Source organism: Hirsutella rhossiliensis, assembly GCF_020360975.1.
Source record: "Hirsutella rhossiliensis strain HR02 chromosome Unknown scaffold00017, whole genome shotgun sequence".
NCBI lineage: Eukaryota > Fungi > Ascomycota > Sordariomycetes > Hypocreales > Ophiocordycipitaceae > Hirsutella > Hirsutella rhossiliensis.
Window position 1 is genome coordinate 407,266 of NW_025408683.1, and position 15,283 is coordinate 422,548.

The window sequence follows — 15,283 nt, forward strand, 5'->3', positions numbered from 1 at the left end:
GCTATTTAGGCCCTATTTCTCGTTAGTTATAAACTTTATCTATAGCCGGCTAAGGAAGAAGTAAAAAGACTTTAGCTTACCGTCCTAAGTTAGCTAAGGGAGCGGCTTCCGCGTTAGTAGTATCGCCGCCGTAACTAGCGTTACGGAGGCCGTAGGGGTTAGAGCTAGTCTTATAGACGGCTCCCTTAGTATAGTAAGAACCTTATCTTTCTCGCTAGCCGTCGCGCTTTTAATCGCTTCTAGGATAGCTATAATACTTCCTATCCGTCTAAAGAGGAGCGGAGTGCTTCCTTAAGGGGGAGGCGCCCTCTCTAAAAAGATATCTATTAGATCTATTAGTTAATAGCTTATACTATTATAGAGTAGGTAGAGGCGTAGGTATAGGTGCTATCTATAAGATAATATTAATAAGCTATATAGAGCTCTCTTATACGCGGCTAGCCTATATATATATATATAGGATCCGGCCCTCTATATATAACTATATAGCTTAGGCTATAGCCTAAGCCTATAACCTATAATAGTTAAAGACTCTTATAAAAGAAAGTCTTTTAGCTAGTTAGCTAGCTAAAAAACCAGCCGCGTACTATAAGACTAAAAGTAAGATTACTATAAATAATTAATATATTAATATAAAGCTATTTATATATAGATAGTATATTAACCTTAAAGGCTTAGCGGTTATAGGTAAGTATATATTTATTAAAGAAGGAAAAAAAAAGAAAGGTTATAATAATATAAGCTAGTAATAATAAGCTTCTTAATTAATTAAAATACGGTTATTTAGTTATAAAGATCTACTAACTTAATCGATTTCTAGTAAAAAGTAAGTCGGTATAAGGTAAAGATTTAGTTTTTATTTAGTATTAGGAATTTTTATTTTACTTTTAATACCTATATTAATACTATAGATTAAACGGTAAGTAATATCTCTCTTTATTTTATATAATATTCTAGCTAATAAGTTTAGATATTTTTATATTTCTTAGCTCTCTTCTTTATAGATAATTAAGAGTAATAGCGACGTAGTAAGAGTTCCTAAATACTCCTACTTACTTTATATTAATCTTTATACTAATCTATAATAAGCCGTCTACTTAATATACTTTTAAAAAAATAAAAGGTAGAAGATACCCTATTAATAAATATAAATATAAAGAAAGTATATAATTACGTTACTAAGATAACTAATAATAAGAAAGTCTTTAAAAAAGCTAAGAATATAATATATTAAGCTATTATACGATTAAGAAAGAAAGTCTAGTTCTTTATAACCTATATAAATATAAGTAAAGAAGAAAAAGCTATTATAATTACTAAAGACTCTCGTAAAATTAAAAGTAAGTAGTAAGTACTAAGTAGTAACTATAGGAAATAAATTAATCTTTATACTAATTAAAAATAAATTTAGTTTTCTACTTAGCTAATATCTAAACTAAGTTAAAGAAATACTTTGCCTATTAGTATTATAAAGCGATATAATCCTTAATAAGGACGCTCTTATTAAAGAGGATACTAACTAAGAGGATATCGATACTAAGATAGAAAATAAAGCTTAATAAATTAACGAGATTATATTTCTTTTTAATAAAAGTAATAAGTCGCTTAAGTTTAACGCTTAGTTTAGTAGTAAGTAACCTTTTTAAAGAATTAAAGAAGTACTTAAGTAAGACTAAAAGGTATTTTAATCTTCTTAACCTTAACTACTTTTATATACTAATTATTATAGAACTAAGAAGTATTAGTATTTTAGTATTTTTAGAGATACTTTAGTATAGCCGTTTAGTTAGTATTTCCTAAGCTATAGGTACTTAAAGTATACTTAACCTTAGTAGTTTAAGTAGTAAAAAGCATTCTTTAAGAGTAATAGAAAGAGTAAGTCTTACTTTATTTTCTTCTTTATATATTTTTAGGTTAACTCCTTACTAGATTTCTAGAATCCTTTTATAGCCTAAATATTTTCTTATATTATAAACTATTTTATTACTTTACTTTTAGTCTTTAAACTAAGCTTTTATAATAAATTATATTAATAAAAAGACTATTTATATAAGTACTAAGCTTTCTAATAATTTAAGCTAATTAATTAAACTAACTAAATAAATAAGAGACTCTTTAATACGCGGCTTAGGACTAATATCTATTATTAGGCATTTTAAGTAATTTCTTAATAACGAATTTCGGCTAGGCCTTTAAAGATCTTAATAGTACGTAAGATTTATAGCTATATAGAGTAAGGTAAAGGGAAGAAAAGCAGCTAGGTAATCCTTCCTAAACCCGCGTAGCTATAGTAAGAGACTAATAACTTTCCTTAATCTATTTTTAAGAGAATCCTTTTAAACTTTAAAAGGTATACTAAGGAGTATAAGAATATACTTTATTAGTTCCTTTTAAGTCTTTTATAATAAGAAGCTCTAGCGTTATTTTAAATACTATTAATAAAAAGCTTTTTAGTTTTAGTTAGCTAGGTAGATATTTAAATCTATAAAAGGTATTTAAGACGTTTTTCTTAACCTATTACTACCTTAGAGAGTTAGCTTAAAAGTAAGGAAAGTAAAGAATTTTAGTATATTTTATTTATATACTATTATTTAAATTAGTATAAATCTTACTATAAATACTATAATATTTCGTAATAAGTAGAAATAGTATAGTTACTACCTATATATAGATATATATTTTAATTATTTCCTTTTTTATATAAAAGTTAATAGACCTTTATTTTTCTTAGGTAATATATCCCTTTATATTAAAAGCTAGAGAGCTATCTATTTAAAGAAGTAAAAGTAGGTAGCTATATATACCTATAAAGACTATCCTTAGATCACGGTCTTAGCTATAATCCCCCTTACTATAGCTTACTTATAAGCTATGCTCCTAAGTAGTAATCTATTTATATAAGGCTTACTTAGCTTACGTATACTTTAGGTAAGCTAAGCTTAAGTAACTTCTTATCCTAACTATTATTCTAAGCCGCTTTATTACGTAAATATAGCTAGCTTTCTTATAGCCCGCTAACCGTAGTTATAATAGTAGAGTTATCTTTCTACTATTAATTATAAGGATAACTACTATTCCTATTCCTTATCCCTTAAAGGCTAAGTCTTTAACCTAGACTTTATTATTAGAACCCTACTTAAAGGTTCCTTCCTAGAACTAACCTAGGTTATTAAAGAGGTTAATATCGGCCCCTAAGTTATATATTAATTTATTAGTAAGTAATAGCGTTCCCTTAATAGCTATATTTACCCTTAGTAAAGTAACTATATTAATAGTCTTTCCTAGCTTATTATTACTAATAATAGTATCTGCTATTTCTTTTCCTTTAAGGTAGGAATTAAGGGTCTAGGCTAGGTATTTTACTTTCTTATTTAAATAGTCCTTTAGCTGTTTTTCGATATTCTATTTCGCTAGATTACTATATTTCTAGCCTAATAAGGGTTTCTTATTATATATTACCTATAGTAAGTAGTAATTTTCCTACTAGCTTATTAAGCTATTAATATACTACTTATAGCTAACGTACTTAGCTTAAGTATCTACTTTCCTAAAGATTTAATTAGCGCTTCCCCTTTTTATAAGTAGTTATAACTTCTTCTTATAGGTATATTCTTATTTAAAGTTAGTAATTAAGTTCCTTAAGGAAGTTAATCTTTACTATATCTTTCGTTATAAAGGTCGAGAGCTCTTATTATTATAGACTAATAAAGGTCTTACTTATCTACTACTATAAGAAAATCCTATCTAATTCTTATATCGTTAAGTATATTAACCTTAAGGTCTTATAAATCTATAATAATTTAGTCGAGCTATTCTTATCGCGAAGCGTAGCTTAATTTCGTACTTCTTAGAGATATCCCTTAGTACGAGGGACCTAGGAAGCTAAAAAACAGGTTTTAAGGAAGGAGCTAAAAGGAGGTATAGAGAGGAGGGTAGGGGTAAGAGGGGAAGTAGAAGTAGCGATAGCTTCCTATAGAGGTAGCGAGAGATAAGACGGATATGCCGGCAACGGCTAGAAAGGAGGGGAAAAACCGGTAAAAAGCTCGGTAGTTAAAAAGACATTAGTAGCTTCTTTAAGTAGGATCTTCTTTATTAATTAAGATGCTAGATATATATAAAGAGGGACGTTAGATAGAGGAAAGAAGGAGAATTAAGGCAATATAATAATTATTCCCTTACCGCAATTACTGCCCCTATAAGAATCATACCTCTCTGCCCTGCCTGTCCGACCCCTTACTTCTAATTTCACCTTAGTATATTTTTATATACTTCTCGTATCTCTTTTTACGAGAGTTATAAGCCTAGGAGGAATAAAATTCCTATACCTTCCGGCTACTATAAAAGGCACCTTTCTTATATTACTTATAGCTTCCCTTTACCCCTCTTACTAGAAAAGCTGATTTTTAACTAATATTTCTACCCTTCCCCTATAATAATATCGAAAACCGACTCTACCGTCCCTACGGTCTATAGGACGATTCTTATAGAACCCTAAGATTAGGATAAGTAGGTAAAGGAGCTACGGGCTTATATAGATAGAACTATCTATAATTTAGTCTTCTTTAATATATAGGACCCTCTTAAGCCCCCTCTTTATCCTAGGGCAACGGATTTTATAGAGGGAGCTTCCCTCTTCTCCGAGCTAACCTCTAAATAGTAAAGAGCTTTTTCTACTACCTTAGGTAACTATAAGAGTTATCGTAAGGAATACCTTTACGAGATAAAGCTACTAACTACTACTCGTACGGTAATAACGGAATCCGTTAGTACTATAAAGCTAATCTCTCTTTAAGAGAAAGAGACTCCTAGGTAGTAGCTTTTAAAGCTCGAGACCTTAATAGCTCCGTAGAGGGGCTATATAACTAACCGTATTAAGAAGACCTATACGGCCTACCTAGGAGCCTTTTCTACTAGGAACCTACTAGCTTCTTTATAGCTAGCTAAGTAGGAAGAGATCCTTAAGGAAGCTAACTAATACTTCCTTATAGAAGCTCTTTCCGGCTAGTAGCTATAGGATATATCTCTACTAATAAAGCCTATTAGTAACGGTTACTTAACTATCTTTTAAGAAGCTAGCCGAGAACTAGATAAAGAGGCTACTAAAGTATAATAGTAAGCAGTCTTATTACTTTATAGCTAGCACTCGACCTAGACGGCTCGACCTACGGCCCCTATAGCTGCTATAGCCCCTATTACTACGGCTCCCGCTACTGCTACTACGGCTATTGCCCCTCCGGCTCCTCCTCCCTCGAGAGCATTAACACCGTCTTTAACGGCTGCCCTAGGCCCGGCCCCGGCTCCGCCTCTTACTCTAAGCCCGGCCCCGGTCCCGTTAGTTAGACCGGCCCGACTAGTCCCCTAATAGACCTTTTAGTCTATTAGTCGAAAAATTAAGGAAGTAGTCGAAATCGAACCTCTTCGTTAAAATCAGCAATAAGGGGTAAAAAGGGGGGGTTTTTAAGTAAACCTTCTAGACCGGGACGAGGATTCCTTCAAGAAATAAAAGACTAGACGACGAAACGGCTATATAGCCTATAAATCCCTAGGTTATCGATTATTATAATACTAGTAGGTCTTCGAGGAAAACTAACCTAAAGGATTTAACCCTTTAAAGAGGCTATAAGAAATAATATAGTAGTCTCTTAAGGAGGACCCTTTATTATAGAAGAAGATAGACGAGATTTAGGTTACTAAGAAATAGTAACTAACGCCGCTGCCCTTATTCGAGCCGTAAATTCGAGGAAAAATCGTTAGTATAGTAAATCCGGCCTTCGTCTTCCCTACGGATTAGTAAGACCACCTATTAAGACCCTCCGACTATCCCCTACGAAAATCAGCTATCCTTAACTCTAGTACTTCCCTCGAAATCTATAATATACTCTTATAATTCCGGTCTTTTAAGAAGGCATAGAGGGAATACCTTATTACTAGGGAATTAACCGTATAGATAGAGGGATATAGAAGGGTAAATTTCACGATGAAATTACCTAATAGGTCTATATAAATTCTTCGACGAAAAAGGGTAGCTTTTTACCCTTGATTTTTAACGAGCCTAATTTCCTTCCGCCTTCTTTAAGAGGAAGGAATCTTCTAGGATATAACGTCTAAACCTACGAGGCTAGTCTAGAAGAATTAAACTATCGGGCTTATTAAGGAAAAATTCGGTTAATTTATTTTCGAATTCCGACCTATTTATAGGAAGGAACTACTTAAGAAGTTAGCTTTCCCTACTTAAAGAAGGGTAGGTTTAAAGGACCCTCTTCCGGCAGCCTAAGGAGACGGCCTTCTTTAGCACGCACGACTTAGTTACCTAGGCCCCCTAGCTTTATATAAGCTAGGCTAATAATAAGGCGTACGAATAAGGGGACTAAAGACTGTTAAATACGAATACTATAGCTAAGGGAAGACTAAGAGACGAATTTCTAGACAAACCCCTTTACGGCTAGACCAGCCGTATAAGGAAATTTAGGTCGACTAAACTAACATCTCTAGGGATTAAGAAAGCTTTGTTAAGGTAATGTTTTTTATAGACGCCTTTTTAGGGATGGTTTTCCCTTATTTCTTATAGACCTACCTAAGTAAGTATAACTAGTCTGCCCTCTAGGACTTCGTTAACTAGATAAAATCCTACTTTAGCTATAAGGTAAAGAAGATACGGTTTAATAAAGAGCTATTTACAAAGGATATCTTAAATTAGCTTCGAAAAAGGGGCATTTTACCCCTCCCGTTAGCAATAAATACCTAGGCCTAGAACGGAGGGGTAGAAAGATTAGGGGGTGCTATAATAGAAAGGGCCTATACGGTAAGACTTACTATAAAGCTTCCCTATAACCTTTAGAAGGAAGTAGTTAAGACCGCTTATTACCTTTAAAACCGGACCCCTAGGGACCCTAAGGACCCTAGGGAACTAAACTAAGGAATAGACTAAAAATCCCCCTTTAAGCTCTTTACGAAGAAGAGGGCCTCGCTAGCCTACCTTCGTGCCTATAGCTATAAGGCATACGCAATAACTACCGATATATAGCTAAAAAGGAAGAAGAAAAGAAAGCTTAATCCTAGAGCCTTTATTAGTTACCTCGTTAGTTATAATTCTATAAATATCTTTTAAATTTAGATTCCTCTTCTATGGAAGTTTATTTTAACTAGGGATATAATTTTCGACGAATCTAGCTTCTTCGACGGAAAGAGGGATTAATAGCCCCTCTTACTCTTATAACGTTAGCTAATTTAGAAGATTTAAATCCCCCCTTCTTAATAGTCTTAAGAAGAGGTCTAAGACGAGGAAATAGAAGAGGAAACCGACGTCGAAGTAGTTAAGGATAACGCCGACTTCGAAGAAGAGGAAGCTACTAGATTAAATAATCTAGACGAAGAAGGAGACTATAAGAAAGCGGTAGAGCTAGAATACGCCTACCTTCCTATGCCTCCTCCTACGTAAGAAGAAGATCTAAAAGCAGTTTTTTTAGTTAGTCTTTCTATCTCGACCCCTAAGGGGGTAGGAAAGGTACCTCTCTCGAAGGATTACCTAGCTGCCTTTTTATCCCTGCTTTAAGAAGTAAAGGAAGGTATAGGGCCCGATATAAAAGAAGACTAATTTCTCCCCTATTTCGATTATTTTTCCGACTTCTATCTAACGCCTATATAAGACGGTTCCTATAGAGCGTTTATAGCAGCCTAGGTTTTTAAGCTATAGATATTAGCAAGGAAGGTATATTAAAGAGACCTCCTAGACCTACTAGCAAACTAAAAGCAGCTAGAAAAACACCCCTTTAAAGACTAGTTTTTCTAAGCCTAGAAAGACTACCTAGCCTTATATAAAGAGATAGGGTCTTTCGAAGAGGTCCTTAAGGAAAAGGCAAGAGGAAAATAGGTCCTTAGCTATAAGTAGGTCTTTATCTATAAGACTAATAAACACGGCCTCCTTTAGAAGTATAAAGCCCGGCTTATTATCTATAGGAATTAATAGGAAAAATAGGATCTACCTACTAAGGCAACTACCTAAGTAGGGATGTCTTTTCGGACCCTTATAGCTATAGTAGTAAAATTCGACCTTAAGCTTAATTAGATAGATATAGTTAACGCCTTTATTAACTACCTACTTAAGGAAGAAGAAGTTATCTATATACGCCTTCTACTAGGCTTCTAATAGCTAGGAAAGGTTCTATAGCTTAGGAAAGCTCTATACGGACTACGAAGATTACCCCTTCTTTAGCAATAGCATTTAATAGGTTCCCTTAAAGCCCTAGGCTTTAAGAAAGTCCCTTAAGAACCGTATATAATATAGAAGGGTAAAGTTATAGTCTTCTTCTACGTCGACGATATTATCTAGGCCTACCTAAAAGAGGAAGAAGCTACTACTAAGGAGGCTATACAAGGCCTATAATAAAGGTATAAGATAACTAGGCTAAGGGAGCTAAAGTAGTTCCTAGGGATACGAATCCTTTAGAATAAATCCTAACGGACTATCTAGCTTACCTAAGACGCTTATATCGATAAGGTCGCTTATAAATTCCTCCTTAAATCCCTCGATAAAAAGCTTCCCTCTACGCCTATATTAAATAAAGAGCATTTACTTAATCCGTTCTTTTAAGCTAGGGAGCAAGAAAAACACTAATATTAATAGAAGGTAGGATCCCTACTTTTTTTAGCTATTTCTACTAGACTAGATATCTCTTTTACGGTCTCCCGGCTAGCTAAGTATAACTAGAATCCTAGCCCTAGGTATTAAGAAGCAGCAGATAAATCTATCCTTTATCTCTATTTAACGAGATTATATAGTCTACGCCTAGGAGGGCAGGGAAGGAAATAAGCTGCTAAAATCTTCCTTTATTTAAGCGATTCGTCCTTTACGGATAATTCCTTAAATAGAAAGAGCTTATAGGGGTATATTAATCCCTTTTTAGAGGAACTATTGCTTAGAGAGCTTCGAAGTAAGCTACCGTTACTACTTTTAGTACGGAGGCAGAGCTACTAGCTCTTTTAGAAGCGTTAAAAGAATCGATTTTCCTTAGCCGGCTACTAATATCTCTACGACTATAAATTCTAACCCTATTAGCTATAAAATATAATAATACGTAGACTATATAAATTCTTATAGAAAATAGTAAGCTATTAACCTAGCTATAGTATATCGATATCTACTAGTATTAGTTACGCTAAGAGGTCTAAAGGGGACTTATTTCTATCCGTTAGGTTCTAACGGTATTAATAAAAGCTAACGGTCTTACGAAGCCCTTGCTAAAGTAGAAGCTAGCTGTCTTTTTATAGTAAATTAAGCTAGAAGACGTTCGAGAGAAGCTATCTATAGAAGTCCGCCTTAAGAGTCTACGAGAGGAGCTAATAGCACGTAAGAGGAAGGAGACGTCTATAGCCGAAGAGAGGAATTAGGACTTATCCTAGAAGAGGGCCCCTAGCTTAATTAGGGCTTATTCTTCTTAAAGGCCCCCTTTTTAGGGACTTATCCTTAGAGAAGCCCCCCTTTCTTATAGGACTTAATATCCTCCTTAAGGCCCCTTTTTCCTAAAGTAGGTCTAAAAGAGCCTAGGGCTAAAACCTAGATTTCTCGAGTAAGGGATAAGTATAGACTAAGACCTCCTTTATACGCTCACGGCCTAGGTATTTAGCTTTACCCTTTCTATAAGGGCAGGCTATAGCTAAGGGGGTGTGTCGCGAAGCGTGGCTTAATTTCGTAGTTCTTAGAGATATTCCTTAGTATAAGGGACCTAGGAAGCTAAAAAACAGGTTTTAAGGAAGGAGCTAAAACGAGGTATAGAGAGGAGGGTAGGGGTAAGAAGGGAAGCAGAAGTAGCGATAGCTTCCTATAGAGGTAGCGAGAGATAAAACGGATATACCGGTAACGGCTAGAAAGGAGGGAAAAAACCAGCAAAAAGCTCGGTAGTTAAGAGGATATTAATAGCTTCTTTAAGTAGGATCTTCTTTATTAATTAAGATACTAGATAGGTATAAAGAGGGACGTTAGATAGAGGAAAGAAGGAGAATTAAGGCAGTATAATAATTATTCCCCTACTATAATTACTGCCCCCGTAAGAATTATACCTCTCTGCCCTACCTATCCGACCCCTTACTTTTAATTTTACCTTTATATATTTTTATATACTTCTCGTATCTCTCTTCGCGAGAATTCTACCTATGTTTTTTAGTCTTATATGCCTCTTTTATTAATAGACGTTATATATCTCTTATAAATTAGCTTTTTCTCCTTTACCCTTAAGGGTAAGGCTTACTTTTTTAATTCCCTTATTTTCTCTCTTAGGCTATTATATATTAGGGTTATCCCCTAAAGCCCTTTATTAATCGTTTTCTTAATTAATTCTTTAAGTATAATTAAGGCTTTCTACTAAACGTTATAGCGATCGAAATATAGCTAGAACCTTTTCTTAAGGTTATAAAAGAAGTCCTTTATATCGTAGTATTATTTATTATAGCCTATTCGCCTTATAAGGAATATAGCTTTAGTTTTATCTTCTTATTAAGAAGGTCTCCTTTTTAGGTTAATAATAAATTGCTCCTAGTACGGCTATTAGGGCTATTTAAGCTCCTTTATACTATCTAAGTTAGTATATTCCTAAATCTTATAAATCTAAGCCTACGATTTAATCTACTTAATCTATAAGGTTTAATCGAGGCTTTCCTTTAGTCTTACGATAGAATTATCCCCTCGTACTTCCTTTAACGTTATCTTAGGAAAATTAAGGGTTCTAGCTTAATAAGTAATATCCTTCTTTAAGGGATATATAATTCGTATAATTCCTATATTTCTAGTAGTGCCCCTTAGTATAGCTAGGTTCCTTACCTTAATACTACGATTTAAGCGTTATAATAGTATTAATAGCTTATAAATAGCTTTAAAAGTAATATTAGTAGGTAAAAGATAATCTAGCTATATAGGCCGGGCTTATAACTCTTAAGTAGTAGCTTAAGAGTATAGTAAAAGAAATAAGGGCATAGAAAGGTAAATTTAGTAATATATATCTTAGTTTATCTATTAGGATAAGGGAGGGGCTTATATAGGTATAGTAACTATATATAGCTAGCTAAAAGAGGGCATTAAGATATTCCTATACCTAAGTTAGGCTTATATATTATCCTTAGGCTAGGGGAGGTATATTAGTTAAGCAAGCTTCCTTATATATAACTATTAAGGAGAGTAGGTATAAGAGGCTATAGTTATACTTAATAGACCTAATAGTTATATATAAAGAAGCCTACTTAACTAATATAACTCCCTTAGCTTAAGGATATTATATAGGCTTAACTTAGGTATAGGAATATCTTAATACCCTCTTTTAGCTAGCTATATATAGTTACTATACCTATATAAGCCCCTCCCTTATCCTAATAGATAAACTAAGATATATATTACTAAATTTACCTTTCTATGCCCTTATTTCTTCTACTATGCTCTTAAGCCGCTACTTAAGAATAACTATTAGGTCTACTAAGCATAACTATAGCCTCTTATACCTACTCTCCTTAATAGTAATATAATCATTATTCCCTACCGTACTTATTGCCCTTATAAGAATTAAATAACTTTATCCGACCTATCCGACCCCTTACTTCCCTTTTTACCCTCGTGCATTTTATATATACTTCTCGTATCTCTCTTCGCGAGAATAAGGCTCTAATTTATACGTCTAGTATTTATAAATAAAGTTAAATAGTATGGGGAAAGTATTAAGACCACCCCCTATAAGGGTGGTCATTTAATGCTCTTCGGTCTTGCTAAATCCGACATGGCAAGTAGCCAGTCGTGGTCATGTCATCAGGGCGATTTGAAGGGTTACACCGCGTCTTTAGTAGGCGGCAAGTCAGCCACCTCGGGCTGGAAAATCGAAGATTCAGATTGCCCCACCAGTCTGGGAGTACAATAAGCGCGCGGTTACCTGAGGTGGTGGGCATGCGTGCCTCCTTAGCGCGGCCATCTTTATAAGTGAAATGGGAGGGAAAGGGCCACAGGGTGCACGAGACAACGGCAGACAGCGCGGTGCTTCTCCCAGCTGATACCAACGTGTTGCTTCCGAGGAGATAAGCTGGCTCGCTGTCTGGTGGTTCGCTGTCTGGGTCATTGGACACTGGAAATCGCTTTTGGGCGGTGGAAAGCTTCGCCGCGACTCCACTAAAAGTGGAAGTTCAGGAGGACCATCCGTTAAGCGCCGCACCTCTAGGCGCCGTTACCAATAATGCATCAGAGCCACGCGGCCAGCACACTGGCCTGCTACCTAAGAAGGGCTTGCCGTTGTGGCATTTCCAGCCGCCCAGGCCCACAATCACCTTGGAGCAATTCCCGCAGAGAACAAACACTGGCTGGGCCCGCGTTTAGTCGGCTTCTTGTTCCGGCGGGCAACGGCACTTTTGAACGAGAATCCATCTAAGAAGTTAGGTATCTAGCACTCGAAGTAAACCATGGTCTCCTCTGTTGGCGGTACTCATTGCAACTCGAGTCTCAGCGCGTTTCACGACGCGCCAGGACCCGACCCTTGTTCACGCAGACGGTGCCAAATGAGACTAGAATTTGCCGCCGTTGCGCAATTAAACCTCCATCAAAGGCTCACCTTACAAGCGGCTGACGTCCAATGGAGCGATCGTACACATATTTAATGAGGACTCCCTGACGTGCTATGTTTCTTCATCTTTTCTTCTTCAATTCAATCGCTACCCTTGAGTACCTCGCTTCTCCTTCCCTTTAGCCCTTTTCCCATCGCCTTGGTTCATCATGAGCTCCAGTCGTCGTCAACGGTATACCCTTGGCCATGGTGTGTTTAAGGGGAGCATTCTACTCGACAATGGAGAGACTATTTGGGTCGAGTATCTCGAAAGCGTTGTAAGAAACGCCACATCGACACTAGATTATCTTCAAGACGGATTGGAGTACATCGCCGCTAGAATTTGCGAACAGGAGTCTTATAACTCCATTCAGATTAGGTACATAGGGCCTAAGGCGATTGGAACCGATCGATCCGACTAACTCGACCGTAGGTCCATATTTCATAGCACTACGGTCCAGAATGGCAGGAAGGTCAACGACCGGCTTGGACAACATCTCACTTTTAGGGCAGCTCGCTACGTCAACGACGTTATGACCGAGTCGAAAACGGGCCACGCATATGTTGATGGCATCGATCTGCTGCGGGGCACCGAGCGTTGGTATGAGAAAGTTGAACTATCTCGGGTAAGGTGGGACGATCAGAGAGGGTCGTCGCAAGGAAGTCGTGACACTCAAAGCTCGGGCAGCAAGACCGGCGGTGCCGCAAGCGGCGGTACTGGCCAAGGCGGCAGCTCTTCCACCGTTGAAACTGCTGATGGATGGTACCCCGACCCATGGATGAGGGAATCTGGAAAGGCGCAAAGATATTGTGCAAACGGCCAGTGGACTGGGTATACGCGTTGATGCCTGGGCGAGACAAAGGTTCTGGAGCACCCGTGCGTAAGAGTGGGATACTGGCAGCAGGACGAGACTTATAAACTATACCAATGATTCATGAATACCTCCATCGGGGGTGCCCCTAATTTATCTTGCTGGTGGTCAAGTGGTATTTGCTCTGTCTGACAAATACCAAGTTACTAGGGGGAAACAATGATGCAGAGCGTTATTGGAAGAAGGGTTGTAGATGCTGTTCTGCATGCGCGTGTTTCACCAAGTAAAGCACCCTTCGCTCCTCTTCTCTGTCTGTCCTCTATTCCGCGCTCTCACGTCTCAACTAGTTGTAATGGCAAATAGCTGAGCGAGTGCAACGAGTTATCCTAGAATGGGGAAAGAAAAATTGTATAAAAGCCCAGTGCCTTCAAAAGGCCGACTGGGTGCCGAGGCCTGCACAGGCCTAGCCCGTTACAATAGGTAAGCAGGTGGCCTCCAGCGCTCATTGACGACCTCTCCGGCCAATCTTGGACCGCCCACCCCAAACAGCAGCCAGGTCAATCACGTCTTAGCGAAGAACTACATCTCCCTATGCATCGGAAGACTCATAGCACACGCGATACTACGATGTGCCGGCTCAGGGCTACCTCCTTGCTCTCGGGTCCATCCCCTCCGCCGAGAAGCCGTGCCACACTTTCGGGCCATCACGGCCGCCATCGCCCACATCTACACCGACTGCACTCACTGTAGGCAAAGTACGGCAAACAAGCTCTAACCCGTACAACGGGTTTAACACTTGCATTTGCTGAGCAAGTTACGTGGGCAGACAGGCTATCAATAGTATCCACTTTTTGCGGTTACGTCATAAGTTTAGTTCCCCGCACCAAACCCAGCGAGAAACTCCCCATTTCTGACTTCTTTCCTCTCCAGCATCAATCACTCCTATCAACATGTCCCTGTCCCCAGAGCCATTGCCACCCTTTCGGTATCGCCAGCCGCAAATGGCATGCGTCGAGGACGTTGAGAAGTATGTTCCTGGCGGCTACCACCCGGTCGATATTGGAGACGTGATCCATACAGGCGAGCAATCCTACCAAATTATCCACAAGCTCGGCCACGGCGGCTCCTCGACGGTCTGGTTGGTTCGAGATTGCGCGCATGCATCATCACACTTCGCGTTGAAAATTCTTTGTGCCGACGCCGTCGAGAGTTGCGAGTTAAATATCCTTCAACACCTCCGAAAGGTCGCCGGCCCTGGACATCCGAACGTGCTGGCCTACTACAGCTCGTTTCAAATTTCCGGCCCAAACGGCGAACATCAGTGCTTCATATTACCCGTTCTCGGGCCAAGTCTTCAAAACACCAAGGTTGATGCAGCCTTATCCTATTCTATTCGACACCAGGTGTGCCAACAGGTGGCCAGTGCTGTGTCGTTTCTTCATCATTACGGTGTCTGTCACGGCGGTAAGCTTTGCCTTTCGTCCCGACCACTGGCCCTAACTAATTCATCACAGACCTTACTGCATCCAACGTTGCATTCGAGCTGCCAGACATTCAATCCATGTCCTCAGCCCAGATTCGTCAACTTTTAGGTCCTATTCAGGCTGAGATTCTTAGGCTTTGCAATGGGTCGTCCTCGCCCCATGCCCCAAAGCAGGTCATCCAGACTCCCGACCTCTCAGGTCTAGACTATTCAATACTCACACGGATTCGGATTATCGACTTCGGGCAAGCCTTCTTCGAAGATCGCCCGCCATCATCTTTAGGAGTTCCTATTGATTTCTTTCCTCCAGAACTTTGCTTCGGGCATTTACCCTCAACGAAAAGTGACATCTGGCAACTCGCATGCATTCTCTACCAGATTATTAGCGGAGAGTTCCTATTCCCTACAGGCTTTCGGATCTT

General features: G+C 38.0%; 1 protein-coding gene across 1 annotated transcript; it reads left to right on the forward strand.

Moving 5' to 3' along the window:
• Window positions 1-14,328: 14,328 nt before the first annotated feature.
• HRG_10773 (uncharacterized protein) lies at window positions 14,329-14,970 on the forward strand (the record flags this gene model as incomplete). Its single annotated transcript, XM_044869243.1, has 3 exons — window positions 14,329-14,516; window positions 14,794-14,842; window positions 14,893-14,970. 3 exons carry the CDS (start codon window positions 14,329-14,331, stop codon window positions 14,968-14,970), a joined length of 315 nt encoding a protein of 104 aa, XP_044715592.1.
• Window positions 14,971-15,283: the final 313 nt, after the last annotated feature.